Source organism: Spodoptera frugiperda, chromosome 30 (assembly GCF_023101765.2).
Source record: "Spodoptera frugiperda isolate SF20-4 chromosome 30, AGI-APGP_CSIRO_Sfru_2.0, whole genome shotgun sequence".
NCBI lineage: Eukaryota > Metazoa > Arthropoda > Insecta > Lepidoptera > Noctuidae > Spodoptera > Spodoptera frugiperda.
The window spans coordinates 12,219,795-12,235,943 of NC_064241.1; the positions used below are offsets into that span (position 1 = coordinate 12,219,795).

The 16,149-nt window shown below is 36.3% G+C and overlaps 2 protein-coding genes across 2 annotated transcripts in view; one reads left to right on the forward strand and one right to left on the reverse strand.

Annotated features, from left to right (window-relative positions):
* LOC118269965 (FAST kinase domain-containing protein 4) overlaps positions 1–16,149 on the forward strand; it is a 96,438-nt gene that overhangs the window by 6,739 nt on the left and 73,550 nt on the right. The gene's annotated exons all lie outside the window — the stretch shown is intronic.
* LOC118269971 (putative carbonic anhydrase 3) lies at positions 77–15,621 on the reverse strand. The gene is made up of 9 exons (XM_035585375.2): positions 15,484–15,621; positions 13,151–13,222; positions 11,681–11,857; positions 10,586–10,712; positions 10,041–10,143; positions 5,780–5,889; positions 3,625–3,748; positions 3,049–3,221; positions 77–2,382 (listed from the first exon to the last, which is right to left on the reverse strand). Exons 1-9 carry the CDS (start codon positions 15,521–15,523, stop codon positions 2,352–2,354), a joined length of 957 nt encoding a protein of 318 aa, XP_035441268.1. The 5' UTR covers positions 15,524–15,621; the 3' UTR covers positions 77–2,351.

Consider the following 16,149-nt stretch of genomic DNA (forward strand, 5'->3'; position numbering starts at 1 on the left):
TCATTTTTTTTTCTTTTTATAATTTTAATCGTTATAGTTTTCGTGTTACTCATGCAACATCAGCTTGCACCAGTTGATTACATCTATTATTATACATATTACATAAACATTGAATTCCTTATTGTTTTCAAAATACAACTTTCACTATCACCTGTTTGCGGCGTTTGGGAGCGTTTCGTTTACTTACTGTATATGTTCCTAATTATTTTTTCATCGAAATTGTGTTTTGTATGTTGTATTAACTTTCAACACACTTACACACAAGATAATCTTCACTTTAAAGACCGTCTTAGATCGATCACACTTTCGCAAAATAGAGAATAAATCAGTACTTATTTACCATCTGAGAAAGATGAGACCTAGTTAAAGGTTTAATCAAACAGACAGGCCATACTGACTTTATTACAAAATAGCTACATGATAGACAAAAATTAGAAACTTATGGACCGTCGCATGGATACTGTTTCTTTACCTGTATACAAATAAAACAAAACTGATTTCGTTTTCGTCATTCGTCTTAATAATTCGGAAATGAATAAAAGTATCATTATCCTTTATGTTTTATACTCATATAAAAAACTTAGAAAAGAGCCGTAGATTACTGGTAAGCGTCCACAGGTCTGCATCGTACGCATCGCATCAAACGGATTGACTGCATCCATACGATGCAAATCAGTGGACGCAGTTGTATGAGTTTCTATACAAGACAAACTAAAATCCGTTGCGTACGATGCGTGCGATGCGGGCCTGTGGACGCTGAAATTACATTAGGCTTTTGCACTATTGTTAAAAATCATATTGTATTTTTGATTGAAATTGGATTCTGTATTATTTCATTTGTTTTAAAATGTTCCAGAATATTGTTTAATTATTGTTTTAACTTTTATTACGTAAATAAGGCAAAGTACTGTTTTAAAAGAACTATTATTATGAAAACTCTTCAGTGTAAATTACACTCCATGGAAAGATCATAAAGTTGGGTTTTTCAAAATTTTGTTTGTATGCGGTTACCATGCGTATGTGTTAGAACCAAACCGTATTCATGTAATTTATTAGTTAATTTTATGTCTGGGTTAGTTAAAAACTTCGTCCAATATTGGTGGCCAACGCCAATGTTGCCTGACATTAGCTTACGTACTTATGAAGTTCCTTTGCCAAGCATTGGACGTAACGTTGGCATTGGTAACCAATGTTGGCGATGCGATGGAGTGAAATTTTGTATACAAATATGTTTTTTTTTTGTTTTATCTGTTGACATGGTTACTTGTTTCACCGAGTAGGGCAATATATTATTGGATTTCCTCGAAATTCTCAATCATTAAACCGGTATTTTTATTTCATCCTATATTACATAGGATTCCATAACTGGCGAAACTCAAAGGTTGGCAAAAGATGGTGTACTATAAGTACTACTCTGTCTATACCTTCAAAGATTAAGTGCCGTGAAGTTACGACTATGTTGCCTAACACCAATTACTTATTTTTTAAAAGAAAAATATATTTGTATACAATATCCTGTTGGTATATGATGACAATGTATGTTTGTGTGCGTGATATGTAGATACGGCTGTTAATATTATTATTTAAATAAAACAGAATTAACAATAACGCAAGTATTTTATTTTATAATAAATTAATATAATCTATTTACAAGTACCGCAGTCACATCTTTTTATTTAATTTGAAACAATTGCCACTGTTCTGTCCTACGTAACATATCTGGTGACTAGTTTTTGTTACATAGTCCCTCCAAGAAATGTAGATGTTAACTAAAAATAACAGTTTACTCATGTAAAAACTCAACTAGTTTCGAATCACAGAGGGACTCTACCATGAGCAGCGTACGCAAACGCGGTGGCGTTGTAGGCTGCGTGACGTAAACCGTTATTTTTTAGTTAATTTAGTATGTTTCACAGTTATTATAATTATACAAATGTTATGTAAAGCAAGAATGTTGATGATATAAAGCAATATCGTTTTATTAATTTACTTTTAAAATTATGTACTTTAAACTCTGTCTAAGTTACATTAAGTGAAACGTATACTTTAATCATAATTTCTGCCTCAGTTAAATGGAAAGCGTGGCTTACTGCCACACTCAGAGACATTTAATGATTACTTAAACTTTTCCTTAGTAACGATTTTATTCCGAAATTGCTAAGGATTGGGTTAAGTAACTATAAAATGAGTCTAAGTACGGCGGTTAAACATTCTTTTTTTTAAACTGGTATCAAAGGTTCAAGGTTGGTTCAGCCTTGATGTAAAATGAACATTTGTGACCATGTAAAAACATCTCGTTCCAGATACCGGAATTTTGCAAAACATTGCGAATTTAATGCAAACACCGCGTGCTATCGTACGTGGATGCCGTTTGACACGAATCTGAAACAATAATATTATTGGAATTACATTTTAATTGAATTTTTTGACATTATAACAAAGTTCGAATTATAGTTTTTACTTTAAGATACTTTTATAGTCATTTTTTAAGGGGTTAAAATCAACCAATGATTTCTACAGCCTTGGGCGACGCGAGAGGGAGTATCAGACTTTAATTGACTAAAACTACCCCGTGTCCCGGTAAGCCCGCTAGGTAGTCCGCAGCTCCGGATCAGGCATCAGAGAGAGCATCACCTACTGGGCTCCATCTGTGTTGGTCTGATGGTTCTTTGAGGCGCGCGTGAAAGGCACGGGTCTGATTCTCGATCATTCTTGGCGAACAAGGGATCTGCGGAAGGCGAGTTGCCTTCCGCAGATCCGCATTTACGGTGGTCGGAGATCATCGCGCGAACCTGGGCCTAGCCAGCCCTAGGCACTTGTCTACTTAGCCTTAGGTACTTATAATACAGCTCAGGCGCAAAGCGACAATATATATATATATTTTTTAAGGGGGAAAATCATACAATGGCTTCTTTCGCCTAGAGTGAGGCGAGACAGTGTCAGACTCTTACTGACTAAAAATCACCCCGTTCCTTCTCCTGCTTTGAGCCGGAGCCCCGGTAACCTGTTACGTTGTCTGCAGCTCCTTAAAAGCACCAATATACTTACGTGCCAAAATTCTTGAAGAAGTCAGTGACGGCCCTGCCGACGTCCACGAAGAACTGCACGATGTGCGGCACCTTGACCTTGACCTCCACGGGCATGTACACCACCTGCTGGTTCACCTTCTGCAGGCTCCTGAAGTTGTGCCGCACTATGCCTATGTTGGCGAACATGCGGTACTGTGGACAGAGAAACGGCTTTGATTTAGTATTAACATAACATTTGAATCGTTGAGGAAGAAGAGAGATGCGTATTTTCATGGTTGGTGATGATGGAGCGAAAGATAAGGTATTCTTCTTGCTTCTCAAGCATGGGGTTCAGTTCAAAACAAGAACCAATGGAATTTTCCCAAGTTGTGTACTTACTTTCTAAAGTAATACTAAGAGAGATAGAGTTATTATAGACACCACTGATATACGATGAAGAAAAACACCGTGAGAAAAGCTGGATATATTATTTCAAAGCGTGGTACCTACTCATTCTTACTTGGTCTTAAAAGAGGCCTTCACTTAGCAGTAGTACAGTAAAGTAGAATGAAAATCATGAAGTAAAGTAGTATGTAAGATATTGAAATATGTAAACCTGTGCATCCGTTAAGACTATTGGAGTTGTGAAGATGATCCAGATGACAGCCTCGTTGCAGTCCGGTGACGTCAGGGATCCCGCGTATGTGTAGTATGAAGACTTGTCCACATTCAACAGCTTTCTGGAAAAGCAGAATACTTGCCTTAAGAAATTGAACATACTGGCTTTATCGGATTTACTTATATAGGTAATGAACCGGCGTGAAACAACGCTACAGTGTACACCCAATTACTGTCGGTCCTGCATACGCGGCTCTTGAATTAGACTCCCGGTGTGACGTGAAACTAGTAGAGCTTTTCTCGTAAGTATAGTTCACGTGATTAATCTCTCGATGGTTATTATTGTTCGTGGGAGATCTGATCGCAAATGGAAGAATGTATCTGTTACGGTAAGAGTGAATAATTGAAAAATTAATACCTACCTACTATTATTAATAATTACCGAAACTCGAGGTAGTGATAAATTAATCACAGTCGGTTATTATTAATAATTTTACCCTAGTAGTGATAAATGTAATAAGTGGCCAAGATGTTGTTTTTATTTCAATTTAAACGGCAATATAATGTACTTGCACAACAAATATTTGTTGAATTCTATGATAGTACTTTTAAAATTTTAATTTATTGTATTTATAGATGCTACACAAAATTTAGAGGCAAACCAAATATGATTGTTGATAATTGCTTTTAGGATTTGTGTTGATTTTGTTAATGAAACAATAATTGTTTAAATTTTTGTTACAATTTTATATTCCATTTTTTATATACCACGAAAGACTTTCTTGCATTAATTTGATGGTAGATTTGATTTTAAAAAGAATTTTATTGTTAATTTTGTGATAAATGTGCCCTTTTTGGGGAGGTTCGTTCTCTCACGCGCCCCGCCTCCTCCTTAGCTAGCATGACTGCTTCGCAAAAGGAGGAGACGGCACTTCAGTCCTCCTCGCTTCATACCAGGGCCTGAACTAATGCCGGGCGCGAGAGGTCGCCGTAACCGAACACATCCCTTAGGACACGGTGATTTTCAGCCCACGCAGGGTACACCGCCACCGTATGCTCCTCCGTGTCCTCCGGGCGGTCCTCGCAGTAATGACACCCAGGCATTTCATCCCGCCCAATCAGAAACAGGAACCTACCCAACTCCCATGTCCGGTAAGCACCTGCGTCAGGCAGGCAGTAGGTGAGGACGCCGTGGTGCCTCTCTAGCTACTCCTCAAACAGGGGACTCACCGCTGCAATGACAGCGAGCCCAGATAAATGTGCCCAAGAAGGGGACTATTTAATATTCTATCTTATATGTGAATTTGTTTTGTATGATATTATTAATATATCTTAAGACTGTGTTTACTTATTATAAATAAATACTTGCTGGTCAAAAAACATTGAGTTTAACGTATTTTATTACTTTCACCAATATGTGTCGTGTTATTAATAATCACTTTAAATTTCGATCGATTATTCACTTTTACCAAAACAAGTGATTATTATTAATATTTTGTAAAATTATTAATAATTTTTAATTAACAGATTTACCGTAAATATCTACCAAAAAAAAAGTTACCTACCTACTTTTTTCAAGAGGTACAAAGAACATAAAAACAAAACAAACACATATTTGGTACTAAGAGTTATCAATTTATCTTCAAGTTCGTAAGCTTCCTAATCGAGCCAATTTACTTATTAATTTTTATGTAAGTACCTGTGTAGGTTTTTAAGAAATATAATTTTTACAACATGACATTCCGAATCGTGACATAAAAGTACGTTGAACCACAAGGTACCTTTAATTAGTGCTTAATTATACCGGTCTATCATAGAAGAATATGCTTTGTTATGAAGAGCAAAAAATTAAAACAACGCGTTATTTCGAGTTAGTTTTCTAAAGTACCGATACGGAGCCGCAGAAAACCTAACGGTTGCCGTGGAGTAAGCATACGAGAACGGGTGGCTTTTAGACAGTAAGAGTTTGACACTCCCTCTCGCCTCACCCAAGGTAGAAGAAGACATAAAATGATTTTCCCCCTTAAAAAAATATACATTCATGCTAAAGCGTTACTCTCCCACGTCCGACTGAGATAAATATTACCTACATCCTACCTAACTACACTGCTACAGGTACTTCTTACTTATAGCTAATAGTCCAAGATACTCACGACATATCGAGGAGCACCCCACTGAGCCGGTTTCCTGGCCTCATCAGCTTCGGAACGTGCGTCATCACTTCTCCCATATGTAAGTCGCTGTCGTCTAATTCACTTTGTACCTGTTGCATTCAGAGATACACATCAATATTTGTATAATAATACTTATTTCTTTTATTTTTAATTTCTTGAACGGTCTAAAAATAATGTTAAGCCTACCTTTAATTTAAGAGCATACACTAACTGTTGTTTCCCATATTTTTAAGATTGTCTCTATGTATCTTAGTTGGTAAGCCTTAATAAATAAATAAATTAAGTGACATGAGGTTATTCAGCAAGTATAGACCCTCATCTACTACGACCTGTTTATCAAGAGCAAGTAGAATTTTACTTTGATGTAGGGATCCTCATATCATGCACTGCAATGGAGGTTTCGAGTTTATGTCATTCGTTATCATCATAATTATGTACCCTTAGTATAAATTTGCTTTACGTTTAAAGCAATTGAATCGAGAGCGCGTTTGGCGCTCTGATTGGTTGGTTTATTCGGGCCGGCTAAGACTGAGAGACTATTATTTATTTCAAATTTCAAAAGTACCTATTTATGGTTTAATTGGAATAAATAATTTGACTTTGACTTTGACTTTTATTCCACCATCCTCCACCTACTTAACAGTCATTAATTTTAATTTACCAACACAAAAATATGGAAATAATATACCAATGCTCTTCAATGGAAAGTCAGGTGCAATTTCTAATAAAAAAATGGAGGTAATCTTTCGAAATTTCTTTGATAAACGTCAAAGAACGTGTCATGGCGGCAAGGTCGTTATTTGTGCAATCCTCAGCACTGTTAAAACTGTGTTAAAGTATTTCGTTAACACATATTTTTTATTAAATTAAGTACTTACTACCGCATTCAGAGTCATTTAATGATTACTCAACCCAGTCCTTAGCAATTGTTTTCGGAACAAAATCGTTACTAAGGAATAGTTTAAGTAAGCATTAAATGTCTCTGAGTACGGCAGTTACAGTGATTACATCTCTAGTTAATAGTGGTTATTGTTTTTATTTTGCCCGTGTTTTAATCACCGACTTTGCAAATTAACATACGATTTGGTACTTAGATACGAAATAAGTGCTTAAATGTGCCATTAAGTAAAATGTCTACCTAAATATAATGTTAATTGGCTTATATTTAGTTATTACATGGCAAAAATTAATTGGCTTATGTTAGGTACATGTTAAGATATCACAATCAAGAAAACTTGAGTAAATACTGAATCGGTTCTGATGGCATCGTAGAATAAACCTTGAAATAACCCGAATTCTGCCAGGAGTCATCATTCCACGCGGACGAAGCCGCGGGCAAAAGCTAGTTGTCTTATATCTAGTGCTAATACTTACATCCTCTTTCTGAAACACAGAGGTGAACAATACATACAATTGAGTCATTAAGCTATCGTTTTTGATTGAGTAGGTAGGGGAAGTCCGAGTTTTGAACCACTTTTAATATAAAATATCATAATTATTTGTTTATTGTTTAGAGAATCGATTTACACTTATGTGATGCCTTACTTTAGTTCACTTTAATTATATTGCTAATAAATCTAGTAAATTTTATTGGCATTTTACAAAAAATGAAAAATGAGTCAATCTCCCTACCAACAGGGACACTTGAATAAAGGAGAGTTGCATATTGTTTTTGTAAAATAAAAATCATTTTCGGCTTAATCATAGTTTTAAATCTTATCTTATACAATACGTAACTTGGAAATACTGCTATCAGAAAAGGTAATTAACATCATTTTTTTTGTAAAATGTTGTGGCCCAATCCATACACACGGGAAAGAAAGTCGAAACCAATCTTTCCACAGCGGCGTTATTCTTCGCCCAGCTTCAAAATTTCTTTATTACTGTCGCATATTCATGCCAAGTGCATTGCTTGTTTTCTTGTAAACCATAATGCAACACGTCATCAATTAATTGACAAAAGCTTTTCCTGCAGTTGTAAAATGATATTACTGTTTTTAGGGTTCCGTAGAAATGGCAAAAAAGAACCCTTATAATTCGTCATGTCCGTAATCCGTCTGTCCGTCCGAGTCCGTCAGTGTATGTCACAGCCATTTATTTAACTGTTGGGCCTACATAGTTGTTTGTAAGTTATTTTGTAACCCTATTAGAATTTTGAATAAAATTTCCATACGAACTGATTCAAAAAAAAAATTTTTTCAGCCTACATTTGACAGGTGTTTAAGGTTCTAAAACCACTTTTCGTCAAAATAATCGTTTAAATAGACTGCTTCCAAAGTGGAAAAATGTTCTCTAACTTTTAAAATAGAGAGTAAGATAACTGAAAAATATACATGCTGTAGATTTATTGGAAACTAACAACGAAAATTATTGAACTATCATTATTAGTTTTTATGAAATAAAACATTTTCAAAAACCGCAAGATATAACTTTGTCGTTCATACAAACACTATGTAAATCCAAGTTATTTTACAACTTTTATATTATGTCATCTACTTTCTGTTACGGAACCCTTCATGAAGTCCGACTAACTTGGCCGGTTTTTTTCTTCAAATTTATTAATTTTAATCATCTAATGTGTACCGTCTCAAAGTAGTCATCTATTCATATTTATTGGAAGTTTGTCGGATAGAAGCGCCTCCCTTAATTTCATTTATATTTGCAATTCCATTTTTGTGAGTTTTTTTCGTTTGCGATCATTTTCAGGAGGCTTGTATTTGAAAAGGCATCGTACAAGTTGCACTGCAAAAACAATAAATTATATTTTGACAGAAAAAAATATATTAAGAGTATAATTTCCCTGCACGGACATGAACCACTGAGCAAGTCCCGACCCTGGTGCAACTCTCCCGCTCACACTAATTCCCAATTTAATGCCATACAAAAACCGTTGATCGTAGAGAAAAAACACTAAGCATTGTCAAACTACATTTGTTTGGCAAATAATAATATACACATAATACGTACCTCAATAATATGACAGCAATCACAAGACTACTTGCAACAAAAAAATATACTGGCAGTTGCAGTAACACGTTTTACATTGTACTGACGAAGTTAACCAAAGTAAATGACTGCAACTTACATTGGCTCTTGAGTGCGACCAAGAACGTTTTGCTAGCACTAAATCCAATACTGTGGTTCAACTCTCCTACCTGGGGTCTCCCGGTCCCCTATCTTTTTGTCTGATAATTTTAACGTAGCCATTTTTCATAAGAAATGTGTCAGAATCAGAGTATATCTAAAGAATGTAGGTATCTATAAGTTAAATTGAATTATTGCATTTAACGGTAAAACGGGGTGAATAGAATTCAAGGGGTGAATAGATACGGAGGACGGATGAAAAATGTAGGGACAATGTTCTAACATCTATTCACCCCATTCCTTTATTTATTCACGCATTGAATTCTATTCACTCCGTATACGGTAGTAAAATAATACTACCGCGTAAAAATAATTAAGAAATAACATTTCATGGAGCAGTTGTTGTAACTCATGTTTGTTATATTGATGTCCTATTTAGGTTTGATACGACTTAGGTAGTAGTTTTACAGTTTAAGTCCTAAATAACTTTGCGATATTCTAAATACCTGCAGCACGACATTTCGACATAAAATATGAAAGATAGACATAAAAGATAACAGTTATATGTATTTGTAACCTATTTTTTCATTACTGTAATCTACTAGAGAACAAAGATTGTATCCTCATGCTAGGTAGGAGACTAGGGGATGGTAGGTTGTGTGGGCTTTACAAGAGTCGATTTTTGGCTAGTTGTTTCATAAACCCTTTCATTAAGCCGCATAGCTTGTCTATTTTCACAACTGACTAAAATCACCCAAGGCTTGGTCATATAAAGGATATGACCTTGGAACAGCCTCGATATCACCTGCATCTGATAAACAATCATGTTTACACCGTCGATTTTAGTCACCTGCCGCACGCGATTAAGCAAATTGCCCAACTATAATTAATTTTGTCTGGACTTTAAAAGAGACGACCTCTGAGTTTGTTTCGGCATTTCTTCGCAGAGTAGTCCGATAGGAAATGCCGGCCTACAATCTAGTTATTTAAGTGATTGACGTGTAAAGGAGTTACATTGTAACCTATTTGCAAAATAAATATCATTTATCATTTATAATTCAGAGGACTGCTGCAGCCTATTCCGCGAGTGGCCAGTTGCAGTATATTTTCTATTGCTACTATGTGAGTTAATAAACAATTTGTCACGAAAACTTACATTGCCGAAGACAGAGACGATGGCTAGCCCATCCTTTCTGTGCAACGCCTGGTTCACGGTGAGATCAGCTCGCACGTGGACGAAATGTATCTCCATTGGATATCTGAAAGTATTTCATTAGTTTTCCTTTTTTATTCTTAGGTAGGCAGGGACTAACTTTCTGGACGATATCAGGATAACCTTCAGGATGCAATGATGCATATCTACTTATTTAATAAGGCACCAGTAATTTAATACGGCTGCCTTGTTGGTCGAGTGGTTGCAAGTGCGACTGCCGGACAAGGTGTCTCGGGTTCGATTCCCGGGTCGAGCAAATTACAGTTGTACAGTTGTACGTGCCGTAATGTGCACCTCTGCCTACCCCTTCGGGATAAAAGGCGTGATGTTTTTAATAAGGCACTAGATATTTATTAATTTACGAGAAACAGGAGCTAGGTGTAAAAAGATATGCCGTCACAATGAAGAATCCAGTAAAATATTAAAAGAAATTTGTGGTTTAGGACCTTTTATTCTAAACATTCAAATAATTAACTTGTGTAACTTACTTGACACCGTTTACGGCGTGTTCCGAGAGCCAGTGGAAGTGCAGCTGTTCGAGCCTGTAGCGATACTTGAGAGGTCCACCAGAGATCAGCGGGTGCATCAGATCCTCTCCCTCCGTGCTGAATTGTACTGGAAAAACATTAACTCTCGTAGTCGTAGGTAAAGGTATCTTCACTTATGTTGGGCCACATTTACGGGAAATGCCATTAATGGAGAATGTTAACGTTTTTTGACATGTATGTAACTATGAAGCCCTCGATGTAAGGAATTGATCTGTGTACTTATGTAGTTTTGTCGTACGATCAAACCTGACCAAATTATATGCGTCTAAAGTTAGTTGATTTGAATTTCTCATCAAGTACAACGTTCCGTATACTGTATTTTTTTAAATATAGTTTAAGTAATAGGTTTTCATATAAAAATGTAAAGCTATTTAAATATATAATGCGCATGTACTTTCTTAATTTACGTAGTACTAATATTCTCCATAATCGCGATAATGGACGTTAACCATAAATGTAGCCACTTAGCGGGATAATTTGACAATGACATTAGGTAGAGCTGTACTTCGGTAACGCACTTGTAACTTAATTCTCTGGTATTGGGGATGTCTAACCGCCGCGCTCAGAGTCATTTACTTGGTTACTTAACCCAGTCCTTAGCAATTGTTTTCGGAACAAAATCGTTACTAAGGAATAGTTTGAGTAATCATTACATGTTTCTGAGTATGGCGGTAATGGGTCTATGGGCGGCAGCAGTTGCTTATCCTCAGGATGGAGGAGGTCTTCCCTGGTTGGATATTACAGTTTAATACGTTTGTCAGAGAGTGCTATTGTATAGCCCGAGTACTGAAACGCTACTCAATTTTAAGTTGTTCTTAAATGTCGTGCTATCTCTTTCATTTTATAAAGCATTTGTAGTGACAGAACTATTTCTGAGAGCGTCTTAAAATTGTTGCGTCTTAACATTTGAATATTTGACCATATATCTGTCAAATGGCTTATCTACCCAGGGAAAAGAGTAGGCCGAAATGTTATTTTTTGAGACATTTTCTGTCAAGTACCGAGTACAGGTCGGTTAGGGAGTGGATTACTTACTAGTATGTCCATTATTGATGCCAGTGGTAAGGACCTTCTTATATCCTGTGAATTTGAGCGGCCCATACTTGATGAACTCCTTCCTAAAGTCTCGGACCACATCATCAGTCCTGATGTCAATGGGAGACTGCCGTTTGCCGCCTGACTGGCAGAGTTTACCAGGCCACTTGGACTCATCTGCAAATTAATTTTAAAATGTAAACATTCACCATCTGAAGTAGTTTTGTAAAAGTGAATAGGTTGCTTATTGACAAACATGCTCCATCGTAGGCCGCATCATCACTTACCATCAGGTGAGATAGCGCCCAAACGTCGACCCATTAAATGTAAAAAAAGTCAGCTATTTCGATGGTAAAATTTGAGCAAAGTGGACTAAGTAGGCCGCATCATCGCTTATTATAGGTATCATCGATAGCGGCCAAGCGTCTACACTACACATCACTACATAGTATAAAACAAAGTCACATTATCTGTCCCTGTGTCCCTTTGTGTGCTTAATTTTTTAAAACTACGCAACGGATTTTGATTCGGTTTTTTTGATAGATAGACTGATTTAAGAGGAAGGTTTATATGTATAATACATGCCTAATATATCACCATTGCATTCATGTGAAGCTGGGGTGGGTCGCTAGTTACCAATAAAAAGGTAGGTATACTTATATAAAAAGAAAAGAGTTTATCAATTCAAAGTTCTTCTATGTCGTTTATAATACCTATAAATGTATTAAATACATAATGCATAATACCTTATTACGATACAATTGTTATTCAATTGTCAGGTCGCAATATAGTTTACTGAATAAAGTGAATAAAATAAAGAACTTTGTTCTACGTTATAATATTAACTTCACACAATACATTGGAATTCCAGATATCAAAGGAAAAGGGTTATGAAACCTATTATTCTATAATGTACCCTTTCTATTGTATAGATAACTTTTAGTTGCGGTAATTACACTAGACACAGCAAAGTTATCTTATATTTTTATAATAACTATCATGAGACATACTAAATTAACTAAAAATCACGGTTTACTCATGTAAATTAATGGAGAAAAGCTCTACTAGTTTCGAGTCACAGAGGGACTCTTCATCATGAGCAGCGTGCGCAGACGCGACAACGTCGCGCAGCCTACATAAGTTATCTTAAAAAAACCGTAGCTGAAGTTGATCAAAAACTTGAATTAGCGGTTACATACTGTTTACATAGTTATATTATGTACCAGGGTTGTTACGAATAAATTTTGACATCCGCGGATGTGGATGCGGATGCGAATGCGAATATTCGTAACAACCCTGTTATGTACGTTGCCATAATAATGTAGACCTTTGACTAAATGTTTTTATTAAAATTGAAGTTGGAGCTCCTGAATATGAGCCCCCAGCGTGACTTGAAACTAGTCGAGTTACCTCCTCAAACAGTTACGTGAGTAAGCCGTTAAATATACTTAATTCAAATGATATCCTTACCATCATAAGACCAAATAAAATTGGAAGTAGAAGAAATCTTAGTCTCAGGAGTCACATTTACAGCTGCTAATTCTGTAAAATTAAAATAATTAAATTTACCAAAACCAGTCATTGTGAGCAGTATAAAGTGTGGGAGAGTCACGCATTGGCTCGAATGGGCCGGCTCAGCTGGAGTGGTACCATATCACGGCGCGGCGTCATAGAAAACCAACGTGAAACAACTTTCTTAGCTTGCGTTGTGTTTTGTCGTGTGGATGAGGTTACCGGAGGCTCAATTACCCTCCTCCCCAATCTCCCCTAACCCGCGATAGGCTCAGAATGCAGTTGACGTAAAACGATTGTTGATCTCTACGTTGGGGAACATCGTGATGTTTTGTTCTTCTGACTTACCTATTGATAATCAAGTTATCGACAGAAATTGGGTTCGATTCCCATGCCGAATATTGTGTTCCATAAATTATATCGATGTGGGAATAAATCAAGGTAAGTAATCAAATAATACGCCTCGCAATTGTTTAATAATATTAACTGCCGTATTCAGGCATTTAATGACTACTTAAACCATTCCTTAGTAACGGTCATGTTTCGAAAACAATTTGCTAACGACTGGGTGAAGTACCTAACGATTAAATAAGCTTCTGAAAAATACGATACTGAAAACCGTATTAAAATCGGTTCAGGCAAACGCGAGATAATCGCGCACAAACATACATACACACATATAGGTCAAACTGAGAATATCTTCTAACTTAGTTAAAAAATCTACTTTGAGGAGAAACATTGAAGCAAAACGTTCAAGAGCCTGTAACTCCTCGTAAGATCAGACAGAGACGTACATACATAGATAAAAATAATATGTAACATCTAATTTTCAAATCTTATCTAATAAGGGTGAAGAGAACAAAAAAACGTCTACCTTAAAACAATAGGTGAGATTACATCAGATCGTCTATTCTCTGAAATCCAACAGGTGTGGTATAAAATGTCTCATCTATTGTTCGGATCATGTAAACAAATCCATTCAAATCTACAATACAATGTACATTTCGTCCAATTATTGAGAATTTCGAAAATTAAACCTATCGTATCTGACCCGAATTTAGGATTACGTCACACAGAGTAAAAGTTATTTACGAAATGTGGTTATTATTGTTGTATATTTCGTGCGCTTTTAAGGGGTTATGTACAGATTTCCACAAAATATGATGCACGATTATTTTGTTAGACGCGACTAGTTCGCATATTTACTTTTTTAGCTTTCTACCTTGAATATTGTGGAATAACATTTTAGGGAAGTGAGGGTGAGAGGGGAGACCTAAATTAGCCTTTGCCACTCTTCATCCTTTCAACTATATTCGCTTAAAACACACTGCTACTGCTGTTAGGTTTGTATGTTAAGTCTGTGGGTGTGATAATGTAGTACTAACATGGTGTATAATTAAGCAAAATTGTTAGTAAAAAAACTCAAGTAACTTAAAAATAAATAAAAAATAAAAAATCACGTTATTTCGTCACTCTGTTTTGCCGTGAAAAACAGACAAATAAACAGACACACACACTTTCGCATGTATAATATTAAGTATCGTAAAATATGCAGGTCTTCGGACAATGAGCACGGGTAGCTCGCCATCCGACCCCTTACAACTTGCACTAGGGGTAGGGAACCAGACTCATACGCATCTCGAATGGCCATCTAACCACCAAAGATGGGGCCCAGTGGGCTGACGCCCGACCCCGACCTGCGTACTACTTAGAAGGTCACCGGGGCCCCGGCTAAAATAGTCGGTGGTTTTTAGTCAGTAAGAGTCTGACACTGGCTCTCGCTTCACCCAAAGCGGGAGTAGTCATTGGATGTTTATTCCCCCTCAAAAAAGGACCGTAAAACGGGGTGACCGGAATAAATTCAGGAAAGGGGTGAATAGAATATGTTAGAACATTTTGCCAACATTGATTCACCTCTTTTCTGAATCTATTTATCCCATTTACCGCATACATACTACATGTATAGATGGAATACGTAGGGCGATAAACGAGTAGATGAATCACTTGATGATGAGAAATCAGCCCTTAGATATCCACAATAATTGCTGACCCTTTTGAGGCATTTCAGGATTAGAAGTAGAGGTAATGCAGGATTGAGTCTCCGGCAAACTCACTCACATCACGAAACGTATCGCAAGCTTTGTTTCACGCCGGTTTTCTGACGCCGTGATAACACTGTGGTCGAGCCGGCCCATTTGGTTCACGCCCAAGTTCAAGTAACTCTCTCACGAAAAAATCTTATGCACTAATCACACAAACATATAAAAAATAAACGTAATAGGAACACTTACCTAATAAAAACTGGGAGAGAATAACTACAAATATCAACATTTCCAAAAGTAATTGAAAAATGTAAAGAATATATTCAAAAAAATATTTTTTCTTATAAAAAATATACACGCACTGCCATCGAGCTCAGATGAACTCGGAATGATGGCATAACCTATAATTGAATGGAAAGAGAAAATACATTGTTCTGGTAAAAAAAAACATAAAACAAAAGGTGATCGTCATACGATTCAGGTTTATGATTCTTTTTTGGTGAGATTTCGCGAAGAATTCTCTCTTCCGATATTTTTGTGAAAATTCATCGATGAATGGGTCGCAATGGTTCATTCAAATATGTTATTTTAATAACATGCTCTTAGATGTTTATTTCCGTAAATTAGGCACGCTTCCTATTACAGGATAAGGTTGTGACAAGTGATATTAGTATACGACTTTGCATACTATTTTGGGAAAAAAACTGCCATGCTCTAGGTATGTAAGTACCTTATCATGGAATTTTTTTTATTTATGGCGGCAAAGAGCAGACTTACAGACAGACAACCGGATGGTATAAAGCGATAAGTGCCGTCCATGGACACCTGCAACACCAGAGGAGTCACAGGTGCGTTGGCGGCTTTTAAAAAGGAATACGCTTTTTCGTAAAAGTTGTAGTTACCTAATAATGTGTG

Coding starts and splice junctions, on each gene's coding strand:
- LOC118269971 (XM_035585375.2), bottom strand. CDS start 15,523: ATGTTGATATTTGTAGTTATTCTCTCCCAGTTTTTATTAG. Junction 10,144..10,585: donor CACGCCGTAAACGGTGTCAA/GTAAGTTACACA, acceptor AAATACTTTCAG/ATATCCAATGGAGATACATT. Junction 2,383..3,048: donor TTCTTCAAGAATTTTGGCAC/GTAAGTATATTG, acceptor TTATTGTTTCAG/ATTCGTGTCAAACGGCATCC.